General features: G+C 35.6%; 1 protein-coding gene across 1 annotated transcript in view; it reads right to left on the minus strand.

Annotated features, from left to right (window-relative positions):
- Nucleotides 1-26,053, minus strand: part of Gstcd (glutathione S-transferase C-terminal domain containing) — a 175,621-nt gene that overhangs the window by 147,438 nt on the left and 2,130 nt on the right. Inside the window, exons 2-4 of the mRNA XM_047566603.1 lie at nt 19,303-19,743; nt 18,177-18,644; nt 2,601-2,852 (exon numbers count right to left, since the gene is read on the minus strand). Of these exons, the coding sequence (XP_047422559.1) occupies nt 2,601-2,852; nt 18,177-18,644; nt 19,303-19,722 (1,140 nt within the window). The 5' untranslated portion in view covers nt 19,723-19,743. The remainder of the gene's footprint in view (nt 1-2,600; nt 2,853-18,176; nt 18,645-19,302; nt 19,744-26,053) is intronic.

Raw genomic sequence — 26,053 nt, forward strand, 5'->3', positions numbered from 1 at the left:
ACATAATTAATAAGCCACCTAGAAATCCACTGAATATCATAAAGAAAAGTTATTTGAGGATAAAATTTTATCAAAAACAACCCACACAGAAATTATAAAAAACTATCCATCAGGAGATTTATCTTTGTACACATGAAAACTGCCCAACACATAAGCTCCATTTTAAAATGCCAAAAAACCACCACTTTAATGTACACTTTAAAACAGCACCCATATCAGTCTTTTATAAGGGACAATAATGCCTCTAGAAAAAGATTCCTCTGGTTTAACTAAATGGATCCCAACATTTTTAAGGAGAACTACTTTTGAAAACATTGAAATTTTTCTGCAAAAATTTCTGGAAGCTGTGCATTTATTATTTTATCTAGAGATATTGGCACATGGAATACATTTGCAATTACAGATCCTTCCGTATTCTAGGTTCACATCCCACCATGGTTCAAGGTATTTTTACTTCTAGAAATAAACTATTAAAATAAAACTTTAAGGCAAACATAGTAGTGCATGTCTATAGTCGCAGCACTTGAAATGCTGAGACAGAAAGATAGACTGAGCCCATCAGTTTAGGCCAATCTGGGCAGCATAATGAGATCCTGTCTCAAAATTAAAATTAAAAAGAAGGAAGGAAAAGAAAGTTAGGTTCTGAGAATTCAACATTAACCCCTTTGTATCAATTAATTAATGAGATTAATATCTATTATGAAATTGGCTAATTGAAATCCAAAGGAAATAGTAGAAAGATCCTTTTGTTAAAGCTAGAGATATCGCTGTAGATCTAGAAGTCTAGAGCGCTCATTTGCTGCCAGAAATAAAAACACATCTCTCTGACAATCTTCTTCTATCTCCTTTATTATAGTCAGTCACACTGAACTTGCTATTCCTCATTTCTACCTTAGGGTCTTGTTAAAAGTACAAGAATGTTGAGAAACTACTTAAATCCCATACAATTTACTGTTTCAAAACATACAATTTGCAGGGAGCAGTGGTGCATGCCTGTAATCCCAGCAGCTCAGGAGGCTGAGGCAGGAAGATCACAAGTTCAAAGCCAGCCTTAGCAACATCAAGGCACTAAGCAACTCAGTGAGACCCTGTCTCTAAATAAAATACAAAATAGGGCTGGGGATGTGGCTCAGTGGTCAAGTGCCCCTGAGTTCAATTGCTGATACTCAAACAACAACAACAACAACAACAAAAGCCATACAATACTTTTTAGAAGATTCACAGTTCTACCACCATCAACATTATCTAGTTTTAGAACCTTTTCATCATCCTCCCCAAAAGCCTCGCACCCACTCAAGAGATAAACCAAAGATCCCTCAGCAATGTAACCCATCTGATCAAGACACATCAAATTCTGAATCAACTATATACCTAGCCAGGCATGGTATATAGCCAGGTGGTCACACCTGCAATCCCAGCTATTCAGGAGGCTGAGGCAGGAGGATTATAAATTCCAGGCAAACCTGTGCAATTTAGTGAGACCATGTCTCAAAATTAAAAATAAAAGGGGCTGGATATAGTTCATTAGTAGAGCATTCCTGAATTCAATCCCCAGTACCACAAAAATAAATAAAATAAATAAAACCAAATAAATAAATAAAACCAGCTATATTAATCACAATTCACTGTTTTATCAGTAGGCTACAGAGCTTAGCTGAAGATAAACAGACCTGGTGTCACTACTAAGAGTTTTCTTTTTTTTTGGGTGCTGGGGATCGAACCCAGGGCCTTGTGCTTATAAGGCAAGCACTCTACCGACTGGGCTATCTCCCCAGCCCTAAAAGTTTTCTTGTTCACTTCTAAATCAGTAAACTTTCTTTTCCCTAGAGTACTCAAAATACTTGCTGAAAAGAAAAACAGGAAAATACAATCACAATTTTTCCAAATCAACTCAGAATAACTCAAATTATCAGTACTATATTTTTTAAAATCTTCAAATAGTCTACTAAATACAAGACACTTTTTCAGAGCATTTCAAAAGATAGGGAAAAAAGACCCTATTGGTGAAAACTTTACAATTAGTACTAATAGAAACAAATTATGCTCTAAAGAGAGAAAAATAAATCATGTGTCCCTTTTATAATAAATGCATTAATAAAACCAAAGAAAAAGTAAAAAGAAAATTCAAACAATTCCAAAATTATGAATTTAGATAAAAACATAATATATAATAAAGAGAAATTTATCTTTATATTTCTTTAATTTTAAATCATCATCTCAAATTTAAAAAGACTGAGACCAAAACCTTGCAACAGAAAATCATCAGTTAAAATAATACACTTGACCAGATAGGATACTACATTGGTTCATGTCCTGAATGTTAAAAAAAAATTTTAAGAAAGATATTTTTAAATGTATATAAATATGATTGACTTGGATCTAAAGATATATTAAAAATCTTCAAATTTAGTAAATTTTCAATTTACTATTAAAGGCAAAAGACTAGCAGAAATATTAATTATAAAAAGTAACAAGATATCTACAAATAAAATTTGTAAGAAAAATTATATCAACAAATGATTATCATTCAGGGTATAATGCTCAGCAATATTATCACATGGAATTTTGCAAAGAAAATTTTAATAAAACAATTTAAATACCATTAATTTGGTCATAGTTGGTCTTGGTCCTCCTATAAATAAAGGATCATTTTGCTCCTCCACACCTGGGACCTCACTTAAATTCAGATGTTGTTCACTTGAAGTAGTCAACAACTTTGGAAAATGTAGAAACTGTATCCCACACTTAGAAGCTGCTGTTTTTACTCTTGGCACTTCCTGAATCCTCTGGTACCAAGCAGTTAGTAGTGGAAATTCTATCAGCTTCTCAGAAAATTTCTTGCAGATAATTGCCTATGTAGGAAAAGAATAAGAAACATTGTTGTGTATTTTTGTTTATAGCATCTGTATTGAGGTAACTTTACAGATCATAAATAAAATTCACACATTTTAAGGGTACAGTTCAAGCAATCAGTTTTAGTAAATGAATTTTTTTTTTTTTTTTTTTTTTGCTTATCTATTCACCAACTGATGTATACTTGCATGTTTCTAGTTCCTGGCTATTATGAACAATGCTACTATATATAAGTGTATATTAGTGTTTGTGTTGAAAGTTTTTCATTTCTTAGGAGCAGATAATTCAGAGTCAAGTTGCTAGGTTATATAGTAATTGTATATTTAACTTTTAAAGAAACTGTTGAATTATTCTCCATGGTAGCCATATCATTTTATATTACCACTAGCAATGTACTGAGATACCAATTTCTTCACATCTTGCCAATCATTGGAATTGTCAGTCATTATTATTTTAGGCATTCTTGTGGGTATATAGCTGTATCTTACTGTGACTTTCACTTGCATTCCCTATGATTAAAGATACTGAGTATATTTTGAAAGGTTTATTCACCATTTGTATATCTTCTTTGGAGATGTAAGTTTTTATCATTCATTTTGTAATATAAGAACTGGAATAACTCAATAAGGAAATGAAAAATCCAATTTAAAATGAGCAAAAATTCTGAACAGCTTACCAAAATATATCACAGATGGCAACAAAGCATATGAAACAATGCTAGTTTGCATGTCATTAGAGAATGGCAAATTAAAACAAGGAGATATTACTATACATTTGTTATGGCTTAAATATTAGGTATCCCCCAAAAGCTCAAGTGTGAGACAATGCAAGAAGGTTTAGAGGTGAAATGATTAGGTTATGAGAGCTTTAACCCAATCAGTGAATCAGTCCCCTGACAGGTATATTAACTGAGTGGTAACTGTAGGCAGGTAGGGTGTGGCAGGAGGAGCTGGGTCCCTGGGGGAGTGATTTTGGGATTTATATTTTGTGTTTGTTGATCAGAGCTCTCTCTCTCTGCTTCTTGGTGACCAGGTTCAGACCTGCTTTCCTTTGCCACACTCTTCCACAATGATGTCTGCCTTGCCTCAAACCCCAAGGAATGGAGCCTACTATTTATGAACTGAGATCTCTAAAACTGTGAGCCCCACAATAAACTTTTCATCCTAAAATTGTTGTCAGGTCTTCTGATTGCAGCAGTGAAAAAGCTGACTAAAACAGAAATTGGTACTGAAATGTGTAACTGCTTTGACTAATGTGACCATGTTCAAAAGTTTTGGAGCTTTTTGCAATTAGTGGGAGGAATTTTGAAAAGTTTAGACATGCAAGTTGGAAAAGCTTTAGATTGTTGTAAGGAGAGTTTAGTGAGCTATTCTGGCAGGAGTTCAGAAGACCATAATATTGATAGGACTGTGGACAGTGAAGACAGGACTTATGAGGTTTCAGAGGAAAAGGAGGATTCTGTTGGTAATTGAACTAGAGGCCATTCATGCAAGGTTCTAGCTAAGAAGTTGTCTACATTTTGTTCATGTACTGAGACCAAGTGTGAGGCTGATTTTAAAAGCAATGAACTTCATAATCTGGCAGAAGAAATTTCTAGGTAACATAGTATTCAGCTGAACATATGGGTATTATTGGCAGCTTTTACCTAAATTAATTGTGATAGTCATGAGCAGAGAGCGGAAAGATTTGTAAAACTTGGAAAGGTGGGAGTAAAACTGGGGCTTTAGGGCTGGGAATATAGCTCAGTTGGTAGAATGCCTGCCTCGTAAGCACAAGGCCCTGGGTTCAATCCCCAGCACCACAAAAAAAAAAAAAAAAAAAACACACACACACACAAAAAAAAAAACTGGGGCTTTCAGGAAGTTGTAGTTGTTAAAGACATTACCAACATCTAGTATTAGAAAAATAAAAATGTAGAACACTGACTACACCAAATGATGGTGAGGATTTGGAACATCAGTCTCCTTCTATGTTGGTAGAGAGAATGCAAAATAGTACCACAACTTAGAAAGACATTTAGGTAGTTTATTACAAAATGAAACATACTGTTACTATTCAATCCAGCAATCATGCTCCAGAGTTGAAAACTCATGTTGGCAGCATATAACAGCTTTATTCATAACTGCCAAAATTTGGAAGGGTAAACCTGGGTACATCCACACAATGGTAAAAACCAACATTCCATAGATAAAGGAAAAAGAGTATAACAGACAATTCTAAAAAGAATCAATGTAAATAATAATGTCAACATTGGGAAACATCTATAAGTGCTACAATTGGAAAGTCATTTTGAAAAAATTTTCATCTTGTATTCAATTGTCTATCAAATTTATTGGCAGTCTATTTTTAACCCTCTCTAATAACTCCAAAAGCAAAAATAGACAAATAGGAGGAATTAGATAAAACTAAAAAAGCTTCTGCATGGCAACAGAAACAATCAACAGAATTAAGAGACAACCTAAAGAATTGGAGAAAATATTTGCAAATAGAAAAATCTGACAGTGGATTGACATTCAGAATATATAAGGTACTCAAAAAGTGAACACTGAAGAAATAAACAATCCAATTAATAAATGGGCTAAAGAAGTAAACACAATTCTCAAGAAGATATACAAATGAAAAAATGCTTACTTTCACTAATCATTGTGACAATCAAAAAACAATAACCACAATGAGGTATCATCTCAATCTAATTATAATATTTATCATCAAAAAGACAAAAAAGACTCTCCTCCTTAGGAGCCCCAGATTGCTCTGCTGTGCAGGAGCTGAAGAACCCTAGGGAGAAGGATGGGATCCTGAACACCAAGAAATGGTTCAAAAAACTGGAGAGACACTGCCCTGAATGAAAGCAGGGAACTTTAAGCAGAAAGCTTCCAGAGGACACAGGATTCAAAAGAGGAGATAGTGAGAGACTTGGGACCAACTCAAAGCCGCTGGGTGAGTCTCTCCCACTGGGGAAGTGTCCCGGATGGGGCGGTAGTCCCGGGACACAGGGAACTTTGTGAAGTAGAGTTGCCCGGCGAGACACCCCTCCCCCCACTGAAGCGGTGAACACGGACAACTGGGATCATCGTAGAGGAGGTGGCTCAGCACAGTGCTTGGACTCGGAGCAAACACTAGGGCTCCTGGCGGCTGCCTGAGGAGGAGCTGCGTGGCGAGCTGTTTAGACTCAGAGCGAGCACTTCTGAACACCAGGGGGCTGCCTGGAGGAAGAGGAGGAACGTGGCGGGTTGCTTGGTCTAGGACTGATTGCATCAGAGCTACAGGCGGTTGCCAGAGGAGGAGGCGAGTGGTGAGTTGTTTGGACTCAAAGCGACCGCTCCTGAACACCGGTGGCCTGCCCTGAGGAGGAGCGTGGTGGGTCGAGGAGCGTGCTGGGTCGCTTGGTCTCGGAGCGAGCGCTCCTGAACACCCGGGTGCTACCCCAAGGAGGAGGAGGAACAGGGCGGGTCACTTGGACTCGGAGTGATGACTGCCTAGGGCTACGGGTGGTTGGCGGGAGGAGGAGACGCGAAGTGAGTTGCTTGGACTCCTAGTGACTGCGTCGGAACACCGGGCTGCTGTCCGGAGGAAGAGGTGTGTGGCGGGTCTCTGGGAATCGGAGCTATTGTACGGGACTTCAGGTGGTGGCTCAGAGGAGAGGCTGCATAGCCAGGCGATTAGGGGCAGAGCAGGGTCCCAGGATCTAGGCGGCTTCTTGGTGCAAGAGCCACACAGAGACACGCTTAGGGCGGAGCGAAGGTTCCAGGACTGCGGGCAGATTCTCTGAGGAGAGGCAGCCTAAGGAGACTCGTCTGCAAAGAGTGAGGCTCCCTGGCCCAGGAGGTAGGTCCGGGCACCTGGGAACGTTGCAGAGGAAGGCAGCCCAGCCCAGGTGGTAGTTGTAATTGAGGGGAACCTCTAGGAGGGGAACTGATCAGTGAGACCTCCACACCGGGTGAGTCTTCCCCGCTGGGTGAGATTTTACCACAAGGACGGTAAAACCAGAGACACAGGCACAAACAGGTCTTGCCTCAGCCTGCAGCCTAGTTCCCCTTTGGATGACCATTGGTCAACAAGTGGAGGCATCTCTGCCCAATATCAGGGAATAGACCCCACCTGAGGGTCACCACCCCTAGAGAGGCAGCTTCCTTGTGGAGCACCGCATTATCAACTTCCTCCAAGACTTCAGGCTACTGAAGGATAAGAGGGGATACACTAGCAATCTTCAGGGACGTTATAAGTCAATAGAGGAAATCTGCAATATCTTAATGATCCACTGATTCCTGAACAATATGAGAAAACAAGGGAAGAAAATGCCCCAAACAAATCTAGATGTTACATCAATAAAATCCAATGACAGCATGGCAGAAGAAATGACAGAAAGGGAGTTCAGAATGTACATAATTAAAATGATCAGAGAAGCAAACGATGAGATGAAAGAGCAAATGCAGGCATTGAACGATGGCACCAATCGACAGTTAACAGAGCAAATTCAGGAAGCAAAAGATCATTTCAATAAAGAGTTAGAGATATTGAAAAAAAACCAAACAGAAATCCTTGAAATGAAGGAAACAATAAACCAAATTAAGAACTCCATAGAAAGCATAACCAATAGGATAGAACAGCTGGAAGACAGAACTTCAGATATTGAAGACAAAATATTTAACCTCGAAAACAAAGTTGAACAAACAGAGAAGATGGTAAGAAATCATGAACAGAATCTCCAAGAGCTATGGAATATCATGAAAAGGCCAAATTTGAGAATTATTGGGATTGAGGAAGGTTTAGAGAAACAAACCAAAAGAATGAACAATCTATTCAATGAAATAATATCAGAAAATTTCCCAAATCTGAAGAATGAAATGGAAAATCAAGTTCAAGAGGCTTATGGGACTCCAAATACACAAAATTACAACAGACCCACACCAAGGCACATTATAATGAAAATACCTAACATACAAAATAAAGACAGAATTTTAAAGGCTGTGAGAGAAAAGAACCAAATTACATTCAGGGGGAAGCCAATACGGATATCAGCAGATTTTTCAATCCAGACCCTAAAAGCTAGAAGGGCCTGGAACAACATTTTTCAAGCTCTGAAAGAAAATGGATGCCAACCAAGAATCTTATACCCAGCAAAACTTACCTTCAAATTTGACGATGAAATAAGATCATTCCATGATAAACAAAAGCTAAAGGAATTTACAAAAAGAAAGCCAGCATTACAGAACATTCTCAGCAAAATATTTCATGAGGAAGAGATGAAAAACAAAGAAGCAAATCAGCAAAGGGAGGAATTATCCTAAAGGAACTGTCAAATAAAGGAGGAACCAAGATGTGTCAAAAATTTTAAATATGAACCAAATGACTGGGAATACAAATCATATCTCAATAATAACCCTGAATGTTAATGGCCTGAATTCATCAATCAAAAGACATAGACTGGCAGATTGGATTAAAAAGAAAGATCCAACAATATGTTGCCTGCAAGAGACTCACCTCATAGAAAGAGATACCCAAAGACTAAAGGTGAAAGGATGGGGAAAAACATACCATGCACATGGGCTCAGCAAAAAAGCTGGAGTATCCATCCTCATTTCAGATAATGTGGACTTCAAGCCAATGTTAGTCAGAAGGGATAAAGAAGGACATTTCATACTGCTTAAGGGAAGCATAAATCAGCAAGATATAACAATTATAAACATCTATGCCCCAAACAGTGGCTCATCCATGTATGTTAAACAAATCCTTCTCAATTTTAGAAACCAAATAGACCATAACACAATAATACTAGGTGATTTTAACACGCTTCTTTCACCACTGGACAGATCTTCCAAACAAAAATTGAACAAAGAAACCATAGATCTCAATAACACAATCAATAATTTAGACTTAACAGACATTTATGGAATATACCATCCAACCAAGAGCGAATACACTTTCTTCTCAGCAGCACATGGATCCTTCTCTAAAATAGACCATATATTATGCCACAAAGCTAATGTCAGCAAATACAAGAAGATAGAGACACTACCTTGTATTCTATCAGATCATAATGGATTGAAGTTACAAATTAATGAAAGAGTAAAAAAACAGAAACTACTCCAACACCTGGAGATTAAACAATATGCTACTATATGATGAATGGATAACAGAAGATATTAGGAAGGAAATTAAAAAATTCTTAGAGGTAAACGAGAACAAAGAAACATCATATCAAAATCTCTGGGACACTATGAAAGCAGTACTTAGAGGAAGATTTATTTCATGGAGCTCATTTAATAAAAGAAGTAAAACTCAAAAAATAAATGACCTAACACTACAGCTCAAAGCCCTAGAAAAAGAAGAACGGACCAACACCAAAAGTAGTAGAAGACAGGAAATAGTTAAACTGAGAGCTGAAATCAACGAAATTGAAACGAAAGAAACAATACAAAAAATTGACAAAATAAATAGTTGTTTCTTCGAAAAAATAAACAAAATTGATAAACCTTTAGCCACACTAACAAAGAGAAGACGAGAGAAAACCCAAATCACTAAAATTCGGAATGAAGAAGGAAATATCACAACAGACACGACCGAAATACAAAACATAATTAGAAGCTATTTTGAAAATCTATACTCCAACAAAATAGAAAATTTCGAAGACATCAACAGGTTTCTAGAGACATATGAATTGCCTAAACTGAACGAGGAGGACATACACAATTTAAATAGACCAATTTCAAGTAATGAAATAGAAGATGTCATCAAAAGCCTACCAAAAAGGAAAATCCGGGACCAGATGGGTTCTCAGCCGAGTTCTACAAAACCTTTAAAGAAGAGCTCATTCCAATACTTCTCAAAGTATTCCATAAAATAGAAGAGGAGAGAACCCGCCTAAACTCATTCTATGAAGCCAATGTTACCCTGATACCTAAACCAGACAGAGACACATCGAGGAAAGAAAATTTCAGACCAATATCCTTAATGAACATCGATGCAAAAATTCTCAACAAAATTTTAGCAAATCGCACACAAAAACATATTAAAAAGATAGTGTACCATGATCAAGTGGGTTTCATCCCAGGGATGCAAGGTTGGTTCAACATCAGGAAATCAATAAATGTAATTCACCATATCAATAGACTTAAAGTCAAGAATCACATGATTATTTCAATAGATGCAGAAAAAGCATTTGATAAAATACAGCATCCCTTCATGCTCAAAACACTAGAAAAATAGGGATAGTGGGAACATTCCTTAACATTGTAAAGGCCATCTACGCTATCATTCTAAATGGTGAAAAACTGAAAGCATTCCCCCTTAAAACTGGAACAAGGCAGGGATGCCCTCTTTCACCACTTCTTTTCAATATCGTCCTTGAAACTCTAGCCAGAGCAATTAGACAGACCAAAGAAATTAAAGGGATATGAATAGGAAAAGAAGAACTCAAACTATCCCTATTTGCTGATGATATGATTATATACTTAGAGGAACCAGGAAATTCCACCAGAAAACTTTTAGAACTCATAAGTGAATTCAGTAAAGTAGCGGGATATAAGATCAATGCACATAAATCTAAGGCATTTTTATACATAAGTGATGAATCTTCAGAAAGAGAAATTAGGAAAACGACCCCATTCACAATAGCCTCGAAAAAAATAAAATACTTGGGACTCAATCTCACAAAAGAGGTGAAAGACCTCTACAATGAGAACTACAGAACACTAAAGAAAGAAATTAAAGAAAACCTTAGAAGATGGAAAGATCTCCCATGTTCTTGGATAGGAAGAATTAATATTGTCAAAATGGCTATACTACCAAAAGTGCTACACAGATTTAATGCAATTCCAATTAAAATCCCAATGATGTACCTTACAGAAATAGAGCAAGAAATTATGAAATTCATCTGGAAGAATAAAAAACCCAGAATAGCTAAAGCAATCCTTGGCAGAAAGAGTGAAGCAGGGGGTATCGCAATACCAGATCTTCAACTCTACTACAAAGCAATAGTAACAAAAACGGCATGGTATTGTTACCAAAATAGAAAGGTGGATCAATGGTACAGAATAGAGGACACAGACACAAACCCAAATAAATACAATTTTCTCATACTAGACAAAGGGGCCAAAAATATGCAATGGAGAAAAGATAGCCTTTTCAACAAATGGTGCTGGGAGAATTGGAAATCCATATGCAACAGAATGAAACTAAACCCATATCTCTCACCATGCACGAAACTAAAGTCAAAATGGATTAAGGATCTCGGAATCAGACCAGAGACCTTGCATCTTATAGAAGAAAAAGTAGGTCCAGAGCTTCAACATGTCGGCTTAGGACCAGACTTCCTCAACAGGACTCCCATACCACAAGAAATAAAAACAAGAATCAATAACTGGGATAGATTCAAACTAAAAAGCTTTCTCTCAGCAAAGGAAACTATCAGCAGTGCAAAGAAAGAGTCTACAGAGTGGGAGAAAATCTTTGCCAATCATACTTCAGATAGAGCACTAATCTCCAGAATCTATAAAGTACTCAAAAAACTCTACACCAAGAATGCAAATAATCCAATTGACAAATGGGCTAAGGAAATGAATAGACACTTCACAGAAGATCTACAAGCAATCAACAAACATATGGAAAAATGTTCAACATCTCTAGTAATAAGAGAAATGCAAATCAAAACCACCCTAAGATTCCATCTCACCCCAATTAGAATGGCGATTATCAAGAATACAAGCAACAACAGGTGTTGGCGAGGATGTGGGGAGAAAGGTACACTCTTACATTGCTGGTGGGGCTGCAAATTAGTGCAGCCACTCTGGAAAGCAGTGTGGAGACTCCTTAGAAAACTTGGAATGGAACCACCATTTGACCCAGCTATCCCACTCCTTGGCCTATACCCAAAGGACTTAAAATCAGAATACTATAGAGATACGGCCACATCAATGTTCATAGCTGCTCATTTCACAATAGCCAGATTGTGGAACCAACCTAGATGTCCTTCAATTGATGAATGGATAAAGAAACTGTGGTATATATATACAATGGAATATTACTCAGCCATAAAAAATGATAAAATAATGGCATTTGCAGGCAAATGGATGAAATTGGAGAATATCATGCTAAGTGAGATAAGCCAATCTCAAAAAACCAAAGGACGAATGATATCGCTAATAAGTGGATGATGACACATAACGGGGGGTGGGAGGGATTAGTGTTAGGGTTAGAGTTAGGGTTAGGGAGGGGGGCAAGAATGGAGGAAGGAAGGACTGTATAGAGGGAAAAGAGGGGTGGGAGGGGTGGGGGGAAGGGAAAAAATAACAGAATGAATCAACCAACATTACCCTATGTAAATTTATGATTACACAAATGGTATGCCTTTACGCCATGTACAAACAGAGAAACAACATGTATCCCATTTGTTTACAATAAATAAAAAAAAGAGAAAAAAAATAAAAAAATTAAAAATAATAAAAAAATAAAATAAAACAAAAAAAAAGAAAAAATAAATATTAGTGAGAATGAAGAAAAAGGGAAACTCTTACACACTGTAGATGGGGATATAAATTAATATACCTATTATGAATACCAGTATGGAGATAACTCAGAAAACTAAAATTAGATCTATAATATGATCTAGCAATTCCACTATTGGTATATATCCAAAGGAGATATAATTATTATACCAAAAAGATACTTCCTTTCCCATTTTTATTGTAGCACTACTTACAATAGTCAAAATATGGAATCAATCCAGATGCCCTTCAAAGGATAAATAAAGAAAATTTGATCTATTTCCACAATGGAATAATATTCAGCCATAAAAAGAATGAAATTCTGTCATTTGCAACATGGATGGAAGGTCATTACACTAAATGAAACAAGACGACACATGTTCTTACTCATTTGTGTACACCAAGAAGACAACCTTGTGGAGGAATGGAATGGAACAGAGGCAGGAGGTAGGAATGACAAAAAGAAGTTCAGTAAGGGGAACATAAGAACAGAGTAATCACTTTTGGTTCTTCTTTAGCACAGTATAGTAAATAGATAAAACAACATTATATATTTCAAAAATCACTAAAAAATAATAACTAACACATAAAAATGATTAATGGTCAAAGACATGGGAATGCTTATAACCTTGATATGCTTATGACACATTGTATACATATATTGAATTACCATAATGTATCTCATAAATATGTACAAATTGCAAAATCATTTTAAGATTTAAAAATAAGATAGTAAGATAAGAAGGATGTCAAAGTAAAATAATAAAAAGTAAAATTATAAATCTTTAGAACTGGAAAAGGTAAGTGTAGTGGTCCCTCCCTTATCCATGACTTTTGTTTTCCAAGTTTCAGCTATCCAGTCAACTCCGGTTCAAAACTACTATATGGAAAATTCCAGAAATAAACAAATTAATAATGGCATGCCATTCTGAATAGCATGATATAATCTCATGCCATCCTATTCACACCTGCCTTGAATGTAAATCATTCCTTTGTTCAGTACATCTAAATTTTCTGTGATACCAGCTCACTGGTCACTTGGTAACCATCTTGGTTACCAGATTGACTATCACAGTATTGTAGTGCTAATGCTCAGAAGTGATTCTTATTTATTTAACATTATCCCCAAAGTACAAATGCTGTGTTCCTGGCAATTTGGATATGCCAAAAGAAGTCATAAAGAGCTTCCTTTCAGTGAAAGGGTAAAAGTTTTAGATCTGAAAAGGAAAAGAAAACAGTTTGCTGGGGTTGGGTTGATAAGACCAAAGGTAAGAACAAATCCAATCATGAAATTGTGAAGAAAAAAGAAATGGGTGCTAGTTTTCCTGTTGCACATCAAATTGCAAAAGTTATGGACATGATACATGATAAAGTGCTTAGAGATGAAAAGGCTTTAAATTTGCATATTTATATATAGGAAAAAACAGTTCATATAGGATATGGTACTATCCATGGTTTTAGGCATTCACTGGTGGTTTTGGAGCATATCTTTAGTGGGTAAAGCAGCACAAGTATAGTACTATTCAAATGATATTTTTATAAAGCACTATGTAAACAAGTTTTAATTTATTCAAATTAGAAAATGCAAAGCTCTTACTACTGGTCCAATTAATATCATTTTGTTTTCTTTGTTGTGTCATATGCTTTCTCCCTAGCACTACCACCAAATAGGTTTCTGTCAAAATCAGAGTATTCCCTCCTTGAGACCACTGAATTTGTTTCCATAGAAACTGTTAAGCTGTCACAAACAGATTATGACTTATGATTATGAACAAATAGATGAGTAAAAAGGTCAAGTCACAGAAAATCTCCACAAATATATCTAGGAATTGGTTTGAGAGCAAGAGCCAAAAAGAAGATTAGTAAAAATTTCACATTACATGTATTTTTCTATATTTTAACTGGACATAAATAAGCAGCCGTTGATTATAAGGATAGAGGCTATCACTAACTCTCACTGAGTACTGCAAGCACTAAAAACACTGCCTTGCAAATAATAGTAACTCTGTTGAGTGAAGAACAAATGTTCAAGGATTCATTTATTTTCTTTAGTTAATTCCTTAAGTTAGTGTTTTTCAAATTGCTTTTTATGATTTATGATCCATTGGGAGGTTGTCAAATCAACAACAAATGAATAAGTATATTTATTTAGGTACTTATTTGTAAATATTTATGCCCCAAACAATGGTGCCTCCCTGTACATCAATCAAATCCTTCTCAATTTCAGGAATCACATAGACCACAACACAATAATTCTAGGTGACTTTAACACACCGCTGTCACCACTAGATAGATCTTTCAAACAAAAACCAACCAAAGAAACCATAGAACTCAATAACACAATCAATAACCTAGACTTAATAGACATATATAGAATATTCCATCCATCAACGAGTAGATTCACTTTCTTCTCAGCATCACATGGAACCTTATACACAAGCTTATACACAACACCTCAGCCACTGGACCTGATATTGTTTTATATCTTCGGTTTTGTTTAAGAGAACTGGGCATTTTCTGGGCAAAAGAACTAAACAGAAACTTTCCAAAAGAAGAAATACAGAAGGTCAATAAACACATGAAAAATATTCAATAACTAGCAATCAAGGAAATGCAAATCAGAACTACATTAAGATTTCATCCCACTCCAGTTAGAACAGCAATGATCAAGAACACAACAATAAATGCTGGTGAGAAAGGAACACTTGTACATTGTTTCTGGGGCTAGACTGGTAAAACCACTCTGGAAAGCAGTTTAGAGATTCCTTAAAAAACTAGGGATGGAAACATCATATGACCCAGTTATCCCACTCCTGGGTATTTTCCCAAAAAATCTAAAATTGACATATTACAGCAACACAGCCACATCAATATTTATAGCAGCACAATCCACAATAGCTAAATTATAGAATCAACCCAGATGCCTGTCAATAGATGAATGGATGAAGAAACTGATACACACACACACACACACAATATGGAGTTGTACTCCACCATTAAAATGAAAGAAATTATGGCATTTGCTGGTAAATGAATGGAAATGGAGAATATCATGCAAAGTAAAATTAGCCAAACTCAGAAACTCAAAACTCAAATGATTTCTCTCATATGTGGAAGCTAGAGAACGGAGGAAGGAAGGATAAGAGTACATAAAGAACTTATCAAATACAAATTAATAGATGAGTGAAAGGAAGTCTAGTAGAGTAGAGGAAGAAAAAGGTAGGGGAGGAGGAGGGAGGATAGGTGGGAATAGTGGGATCATGAACTGAAATCAATTTCCAGGCATGTATGAGTTTGACTGGATATTTTCCTGTTAATTTTGACCTCTGGTAATCCAAATCTTAACTTAGCAAAATTGACTTTGCTCCTATGTCCTTGACATTATTCCTGAGACTAAATATCCTGACCCTGGGTTCAGTTCTATGCTTCAGATATAAACCTAGTATCTTTATTAATGATCATGAACTTGATCATGATTTGATCCCTGGGACTGTGGAGGGATTCATGCACCTGAATGTGTGTTGATGCAAGCACAAAGGCTTGGCAACATAGCCATTCTGAATTAAAATGATGACTATATTACCCAACGTGACTTGAAGGAGGGAAATAAACGAGAAACAACATGAAGAATCTGGTGAAGAATTATGAATTCCTGAAGGAAAATGTGTAGATCCAGGAAAAATGCAAATGAAGAAGGAAAAACATTTTGAGAATTATTTCAATATTGTATTCCGGAGCTGAAGAAATTCAATATTGTATTCCAAAAAAAGAAATTAATCATATTATACATATATAGAAAATACATATATTTTATACATATATAGAAAACACATATAGAAAAGGCTAAATGTACACGTTTTCCCCTATTTAAACCTGATATGAAAGTAAAGTGTCACGGGTAAATTTACTCAGTGTCAAGTAGATGTCCTATCTGATTTGAGGGGGAGAAATCATGTCTACTAGGAATCTTTGGATTCAATTAATTCTAAGGTGAATGATACGTAAGTGAAATGCAAATCTGTTGAAATGAATATGGCCATTTGGATGATCTGAAATAAACTTTTGGCAGGTTAATTTTTATCTGTTTTATGCAGTTTAAAATCAAGTACTCAGGTCTCTTCTATCACCTTATTTTCTTTGAAGCATTGTTCTTTTTTTATAAATATTATGTGTTTGTTTACTTGTTTATTTCTATCTTCCTCTACTAGAATATTAACTATACGAAGGCTGGGACCTTTTTTAGCTTGTTCATAATTGTGTTCCTAGTGCTAGTAACAGTGCCCAACATGTACGATGGACTTCCACTAAATTTCTCCAGAGAATGAGTAATATGTCACTTTGGTTCAATTCTTATGAAATTAGAAACAAACACAGTTATTCAGAGAAGTCATGAATACCAAGTGTTTCAAAATATATGAAATGACTACCTTAATAACTAAAGTTGGTAATAGAGGGGAGACATAAGAGAATCTAGACATTAGAGAATCTAGAAATCATGTGACCAGAAAAAAAAATTAATGTCTTCCCCAGCTCTGAATACATATGACATTTGATATTTACCATGCCAATAAACATCTAAATGGTTCCTGAATCTGTTTCTTTTCATATTATTTAATTCTGAAATTATTTTGGTTGTCATTGTTGTTTTGCTTCGGTTTTGAAGAAAAGAGAAATGGTAATTAAGAAAATGATAATTGATACATACTACCTAAATTTTTAGTGAAGCACCAACCTCCAAATACACAGTTTTTCATTAGAATTCTTTTTTTGTTAGTCAGTAGAGATACTTGAAGTGGCAGTGACACAAAATGAGAATGAAATATAATATCTGATTCTTTAGAAGGGGAAAGGGTGAAATGGTTCAAAGCAAGAAAAATGCAGCTCTTAAGAACCAAATGGAAGATTGTAGTAAGCTAGCATTCCATGTTCATTCTGGTATGTTTTCACCCTGTTCTTTTTTTCTCCACTGAGGACAAAACATAGGTTTATAAAGATGAATACAGATATAGATAGATCTGCCTGCTAGGAAAGAAAATATTCCATCCATATTCTCCCACAACATAAAATAGCATTTAATCTAGAACTGAGAAACACACAGACAAAGATAAAATCTTTGTGATTTGCTAATACCAGGAACAATGAGCAATGAGATTAATATTTTAGGTGATTACACAATTATGAAATATAGCTGATAAGATTTTTGTTTTTAGTTTTTTTAATAGAAGACCCTCTAATATTAGATTGTGATTACAACAATTTGAAATTCATTGTAACAATTGCTACGATTTCAGTAATTTAAAAGTCATAATTCATTTTTATTTATATTGCTCATATTAGAGAGTATGTGAGTCACAACTATAACACCTACCTAGGATAATCAACTTAATAAGGGAAAAAGTTTTATTTTGGCTCAGTTTCAGAGGTTTCAGATCATGGTCACTTTGCCTTGTTATTGTGGGCCTGTGGTGGCATAGTTTATTATAGCAGGAACACATAGTAGAGGAGGCCTGTTAACCTCGTGGCAATCAGGAAGCAAAAAGAGACAGAAAGGAGCCAGGGTTTCAACCCTTTAGAGGGCATGCCCCAAGTGACCTAACTTCCTTCCACTAAGCCCCACATCTTAAAGTTTCCACCATTGGGGAAATTTGGGCCAATACATGGGTCTTTTGGGGACAGTCAAGATCCAAATTATAGCAAAGAGGCACTATTATCTCCACTTTGCAGATAAAAATGTGGAGACATATGGAACATAGTGATTGAAGTAGAATTGGAATTGAAACTAAGCAGTTTCATAGATTGAAACTCACGGTCATATATACACTATAGATAAAACCTTACCAAAAAATGATGGATACAGGGCATGAGCACAATATCTGCCAAAGTGAAGTAAAGCCCTTCTGCAAATACATGCTCCAGAGGTGGAAGGTCAGAGGGTTTTGCTTTCCTGATATGAGAAGGCTCCCTGTTGGTTGTAGCTGGTTCCTCCTGCACTCTGAGCTTTGAGAATGCCATTTGCAGTTCCAAACTCTTGGATGAAGAATCCAACTCTTCAGATGTTTCCAGCGCATGGACCTTGCTCTTTGCTTTTCCCTTAGCAAGGGTAGGCTTAACTGCAGCAGCCCTCTGTTGCTTCAGCTTCTGCCTACGGAGTTTGTCATCATTGTGCACTCTAACAGGTTCACTAAGCTTTTTCTCCAGCTGTAGTACTTCTGTAGGTATAGTTGGGAGCTGGTCAGAAGACTCTCTAAGAAAATTTTCAATAGCCAATGGGATGGTGAGTTCACATAGCCTGGTCCACTGACTAACCTACAAAACAAAACAAGAAATGGAAGAATTCTTCATTATCAACATAACATGAAAAAAAATAACTCTTATTGAGAAGTAACACTGGTTTAGATAATTTTAAGTCTTGGTCCAAACCATCCCTGGGCTATGTTTTATGCTTTATGGAGACATTAGAACAGGGATTCAGAAGTGAAAACATTAAACAATGAAGGTTTTGCATGGTTCTGTCCTCTTACTTACTAAACATTACTTCCCAAAGTTTCAAAATTATGTGTTCCCACAAAAAACCAAAAACATGACTTCTAAAGCACTACTTGAGCTCCTGTTTATATGTAAATATTTCCTTTGAAAATTCTCTATGTAGGCTGTAGGGATGTGGCTCAGTGGTAGGCTTTGTCTGATATAGCAAAATAGAAAAATAAAATAAAAATACATAATCCTCAATGTAACTAAAATAAAGGATAAAAACAAGTTATTATTAAAAGCAATGTTTTAAGTCCAAATTCTTATTTTTCAGTACTTCAGTGTAATATTGACACACATGAAGGACTACTTTATTTCATCGGTTCTTTGGGTTTATAAATAAAATTTTATTCCCAGCTGGAAGTTAAAATAAATGTTCAAGTGAATATGTTATTATTACTCTGTAGTTTTAAATGACAAGAGACCTTATACTTACTTCAGCGCAGGCTTTCAAACAAGTCTTTTTAAAACCCAGAAGTTCCAAAATTTCCTTCTTTGAAGGGTCTGCTTCATATGATTTCTGGATTATGTGTCTTAGTACGACAGCAAGTCCTGCTCTACAAAAACTGTCTGGTCGTTCTACCACCGCAGGTAAACAGCAATTCTGGACTATTGGTGGGAGCTCCTGCTTTGGGATAACCTGTATTTCAACATCCTGGGACAACACATCTCTAAGTAGTGCAATATCTGTGTTTTCTTCAGTGAGGACCAAGCAAACTTTAAAGATTTTGCAGTCACAATATGATAACAAGAATAAAGTTACAGCTGTATGAAGAGGAAAGATGCATCCTTCTGTTTGGTGAGAAAAGTTCAGGTATAGATATTCTTCTGTAAGACTTTTCTTAATGCCTTTCATTTTCTTCACTCATTGGGCCACCTAAAGCATAAATTGAAGTGATTATAGTCCTCACATAGAATTTAATACTTCAGAAGCTAAAATAAAAGATGAATGTTTTAAATCCTGTTCTAGAAATCAGTAAGACTTTATATTGCAATAATGTGTGTCTCAAAACTGAATAAATGGCTTCCAAAAGAAAACTTTCCCCCAACCTGTGCAATTAACTAGTCTCAAGGGGTAGTTTTTACATCATCTTCTTTAAAAATGAGCATATACAGTGCTTTGTAATAGGATACATTCTTAATTTCTCTTTTTCTTTACATCCCCATAACAAATTGATTTGCATTTTTTCAGCTCTTCAAAATATTTCCATTGCTTCTGCTGTGATCCCAGGCATCTCCGCCTCTTTTCTGAATTATAATAAATGCTTCTGAGCTTTGCTTCACATCTTACCTCCCCCTCTAGTCTATTGTCAACACAGCAGCCAAAGTGATTGTTTAAAATAAAGTAATGTAATTACTCAGCTCAAATCCTCCAATGTCTTCCAAGTCTAACTGGTAGAAAAGTCAAAGTTTCTACAGTGATCTACAAAGATCTCCTTTATCTAACCCTTTCATGTGTCCTGTGTTCATCTTATCAACATTCCTCATTGCTCACTGCTCCACCCAAAGTCAATTGTTATTTACCAAAAAACCTTGGGCACATCCCCACTTCAGGGCCTTTGCATTTGTTGTTTCCCAAATCTACAACACTCCCTTACCTCCTTCAGATATTTCTCAAAGGCAACCGCTTATAGAGACCTTCCCTGGCTACTCATTTTTATATTGCAAACCCTAATCCTATTCTCCCTGAAAACAAAAAAATTTCTATGCCTTAATTTTTTCCGTAGCACTTATCACAATTATAGAATACTGTGTATTTGGTCTCTCCTAACTAGAACAGTACATTAGAGTAGATATTTTGTTTTGTTCATCACTATGCCTGAATCAGGGTCTACTATATATTACTATATATTTATATACAGTAAAGAAATATTTGTTGAATGCACGGATAAGTACATACACAGGGTGTTTTAAAGATGCATACACACAAACTTGAGGTCAAATTATTCCTTTAAGAGTTTTGTCAATTATCATGACTTCTTGAGTCATATATCTCCTGGGTCCAGCATCTTCCATGTTCTAAGGCATAGATAGCGATTCCAAAACTGACACTAGATGGCACTCTTTAAAAGCACTGCCCATGGAAGTATGCCACAAGAAAATGGCATACAGAAGAAACTATTTTAAAAGGCTTTAAAAAGTACATATGCAGCTATATCTTTTAAGTGCACTTGAAATGTCAATGCACCCTTAATTTTAGCAAACCTTCAATATTTCCTTTAATAAATTCCTCTGGGTTTTTGTTATGTTTGTTCATCGAAAGTAAGTCATCACTGTTTAAATTTCTTGGTTTGAAAGTTTTTTTCTTCTATTAAAGAGTTTATAATCCATTATAACAAAGAAATTTAGTGAAGTACCAACTTATAAAACTTTATGGTAACATAGTGTTTTGTTGCTGTTCTTGTTGTTGAAACGTAAGAGATCTGTACCATGCTTACTTTTTTAAAAGATTATCTGAAAAAGCTGGGCACAGTGGCACATGCCTATAATTCCAGCAACTCTTGAAGACTTAGGAAAGAGGATTACAAGTTTCAAGCTACTCTCGTCAAATTAGAAGCTCAGCAACTTAATGAGACTCTGTCTCAAAATAAAAAATAAGAAGGACTGGGATGTAGCTCAGTGGTAAAGTGCTCCTGCCTGGTTCAAATACCCAGCACCACTACCAAAAACAAAAACAAAAACAAAAAAGAAAAAAGGAAGCAAGAAAGCAAGCAGGCAGATTATCAGAGAGAAAAAATTTTAAAACGATCACTTTTTAACCCATGGAAACCATATTCCTCCCTAAGATTAATTACTTTATTTATTTATTTATTTTTTGGCACCTAGAACTCATTCATTCAAAACAAAATACTAAAGGATATTTATCAAAGTTTGCACTCACAGGTAAAAAGAACCAACCATACTTTCTAGGAATCCTTAATCTCTTTGAGGAGTTTACCCTAGAAATTTACAGCTTATTAATTTATCAAACCTCTTGACTTATTATCCTGACAGTAGTACCATAAAGAAAATCCCTAAGTATTTCAAGAGGGTAGATTTAAAGGAAACATGACCAATTATCTCATTTATCTAGCAGTAAAGAAATAGTAACTCCAAGACTAGTCCTGCTAGTACTTTTTATTAAAACAAAAAACAAAAACAAACAAACAAAAAAAAACAGGCTATTTTAAACCTTTCAAGTGAAGATATGGAGATGAGGGCTGGGAACACATTTATATTTGCCACTTTCCAAGGCACATAAGAAACATGAAAATAGGCTTCACACATACTCTCTAAACCTTTTTCACTAAGAGCACTTAATATTAACTGTCAACAAAATAATAATGACTGCCTATGGTTAAATTTAAAACTTAATGAGGCACCCAAAGGAAAATACAAAGTACTATTAATAAAGTAATATTAAGATTAATACTACAAATATGTGTGTGTATGTATATATATATATATATATATATTTCAATGTAGATGTTATTTTGTCTGAGAGATGAAAATTTTTACCTAATGCTCTTGGAGCTAAAAACAAAAACAAAACCCTCCTTGGGCAATTTCTCCCCATTATGTACTAATGTGATTTTTAAAATAAATGTTAAATATTCAGTAAATCTGTACAAGTTTCATATATTGGGCTGGGCTGGGGTACCGGGTATGGAACTCAGGGGCACTCGACTACTAAGCCACATCCCCAGTCGTACTTTTGTATTTTATTTAGAGAAAGAGTCTACCTGAGTTGCTTAGCGCCTTGCTTTCACTGAGGCTGGCTTTGAACTCATGATCCTCCTGTCTCAGGTCCACAAGCCACTAGGATTATAGGCGTTCGCCGTTGCTCCCGGCTTCATATATTTTTTAAAATTGCTCTGAGTCTTTAATTTTTCAAGAAAGAACATAGTTCGCAAATACCACACACAACAGAAATTCATTTTTCTCTTCTTTTTGTACCCTGAGAATTTCTAAGTTCATTAATTATATGTCAAGAGTTTTAAGAAGGTAGATATGATAGAAGCAACTTCTGGGTCTCCAGAGCTTCTGAGCACCACTGGTGTTACTCCATATTACATGCTTGCCATGCTCTTTTTAAGCTTGTACACGTGCCACTGTGTAAGTACTCCTGAGAGGGAGTGAAAAAGCAGAAGACAAACCCAAAAACTGCAGAAGCCAAACAGAGCTAATAAAGTATGCAGCTCTTGCCTGGATCCACCAATGTGCTTGGGACTCTTGCAGAAGGAACAAATAAGTAAAAAGAAAACAATGAAGCCTTAGTTTCATTACTTCAGAATCTTTGAAGTAAGTTGAAGTACAAACGGTTGCATTAATCACAGTTTTAAAATTTAGGCATTTAGGTTTTTTTCTGCATTCTCATTCTAATTAATAGACTTTGACTTTAATCAATTAAAATGTTTCACATATGAAAAGGAAAATGAGTTTAGAGTTTTTGAAATCTCAAAGCTTCTTAGTACTTAACTCCTGGCATGGTTTCATAAAAATGTGTGTGTCTATTTATGACAAAAGGGCAGGAAAGAGAGGAGAAGGCAGAGAGAGAGGGGAAAAACAGAAAACACTGAGAATAAGCATACTTCTCCAAAGGCAGGAAAAGTTTGAAAGTGTTATGCCCAAAATCAAGACAAGATCTTTGGTAACGAAACACTACATAATAAATCACATACTACATAAGAACACCAAAAAGTTTGTTATGCAGCATAATATAAACCAGTGATTTATTTTTTCAATAAAAACAAGGAACTAATTGAATTTTGAAAACACTCAGGAATAGGTATTTTTCTAATATAAAGAGTACTATTTTATAAACTTAGGATTTAATAAATTGAAATATATTGCGATTTTATTGTAGCAATAATTTTACCAAAGTGAAAGTCGTTAGAAATTTTGTTATTTTAAGTGAGGGTGTTAGTCTCAGAAACTATTGAGAAAAATCTCTACTCCAGGGATGGCAAGTTCAAGGTCAGCCTCAGCAACACAGTGAGATCCTGTCCCAAAATAAAAAAAAAGGGGGGGGCTAGAGATGGGTTTAATCCCTGGTACAAAAACAAACAACCCTCCATTCCAAAGACTAGGTTATTGGATTATTTGATGATTATCAGCACTGGATTGAGTTCTTGGGCAGTTCCTTGCTGATTTCTTTTAAAGACTAGGTTATTGGATTATTTGATGATTATCAGCACTGGATTGAGTTCTTGGGTGGCAGTTCCTTGCTGATTTCTTTTACTGGATATGTCTCAGACCTGTCAGTGACCCATGGGCCAGTGCTTTGCCCTCTTCTCAATCTACACTCAGTTCTTTGATTACTGAATTTCAATTTTTTTTTCTTTTGTAGTCCTGGGGACTGAACCCAGGGCCTTGTGCTTTGGAGGCAAGCACTCTACCAACTGAGCGATATCCCCAGTCCAAAAATTTCAAATTTTTGATCATGCTACACAATAAAAAATAAATTTTATAATATTACTACGCACAGAATAAAAATGAAAAAAAAAGTCATGAAAAAATACGTATTCCACCTCATGGGATTAATCTGTTTTTTTTTTTTCTTTCTTTTTAAATGCTATTAATTCACTAAATTGATTTCATGAAAATTAATGGGACACAATTCACACTATGACAACACTGTTCTAGGTTATCTCCAGTGCCACAGTTCTAAGTATCATTTGACTCCCATACTTATACCACAGTCATATCCACTCCTCCGAACTCATTCCTATATCCTATTTGCCACCTCCACTTGTATATTTTCCCAAACCTATTCCTCTTACCTTATTGGTCCTGTTCTTGGTCAAATGGAACACCATTCACCCAGATACTTAGGACAAAGTCTAAAGTCCTGCTCAACTGCTTTTTCCTCTCATACCCTGATATATCCTTTGAAATATAGACTAAATCTAATTTCTTATTGCCTCTCCCACTGCAAATCTTAAGTCTTCAACTACTCTTACAAGGAATACCAGAAAAAGCCTATTAACAATTTCCCCCCAATTCTCTACATAATAGTTCACTCTCCAACAAGTCAGAGTAATCCTTTAAAATTATAAATCAGTTCATGTCCCCTGCTCAGAACTACCCATTGATTTCCAGGTACAATGAGAATAAAATCCAGATGTCCCATATGGGGATTAATGAAATCCTACCTATCCTTCTTTTTTGACCTCATCTACTATTCTTCCTCACCCACTTCCAACAATAGTTCTTGCTGTTCTTGGAAGATGCCAGGAACACTTCCACTTGAGAATTTTTGTACTTGCTATTACCTTTGCCTAGAATGCTCCTGTCCAAGATACTTTCTCCTTCATCTCGTTGATTTCACTCATAAATATTGTCTCAAAGCAGCCTCTCCTGATACCTGAATGGAAAAAAATCTCTCCTAATCATACCCTAGCTGCTTATCCAGCTTCCTCCCCATTCACAGCACCTATAACCTGACACTGATCTCCAATAGTGCTCAAATTGTAGTTCATGGGATGAATAAAGAATGTACAATTAATGTCAATAATTACTACCTTGAAAGTACTGTTGAGAACTTTAGTCTTGGTAAACACAAGCCTCATTCTTTAGGTCTTTTTTCTTTTCTCTTTTGAATTTATTTTAAGGGTAAAGGCAAGTTAATAGGAAAAAATAAGATCACCTTTGTGAGCTGATTCGGAAAAAGTATAATTGGAATACATCCAAACTTTTGAATAAACTATAAGAAAATTTATATTAATAGTCAGGCAAAAGAAGTAGGAATCTTAAGTAGATTCTATATACTTATCTAGTAAGTACAACATTTATACAATTAGAATTATAAAGTAATGGATATGAGCCCAGACTTTTGGGCCAAACCCTAGTCTGATTCTTAGTAGCTATAAAACTTTTCTTCACCTGCGTTTTCTAATACTAATAACAGTATCTATCATATATTGTGCTGTGAGAACAAAACAATGACTGTCACATAGTAAGTTTCTAAATAAATTCCAGCTATTACTATTCTTTTTGTTTTTCTCAGGTTCTGGGGATCAAACCCAGATCCTTGCACATGTTATGTAAGCATTCTATCACTGAGCTATATTTCCAGCCCCTACTATTCATTTATAACTTATCCCCAAATTCTTTATCCACTGACACTATTGGAATACATAAACATTGAGGTACAAAAATCAAAATTTTGCTTTATATTCCAAATTTCTTCTCAGGAAACATAGGGG

Source organism: Sciurus carolinensis, chromosome 10, assembly GCF_902686445.1.
Source record: "Sciurus carolinensis chromosome 10, mSciCar1.2, whole genome shotgun sequence".
Classification (NCBI taxonomy): domain Eukaryota; kingdom Metazoa; phylum Chordata; class Mammalia; order Rodentia; family Sciuridae; genus Sciurus; species Sciurus carolinensis.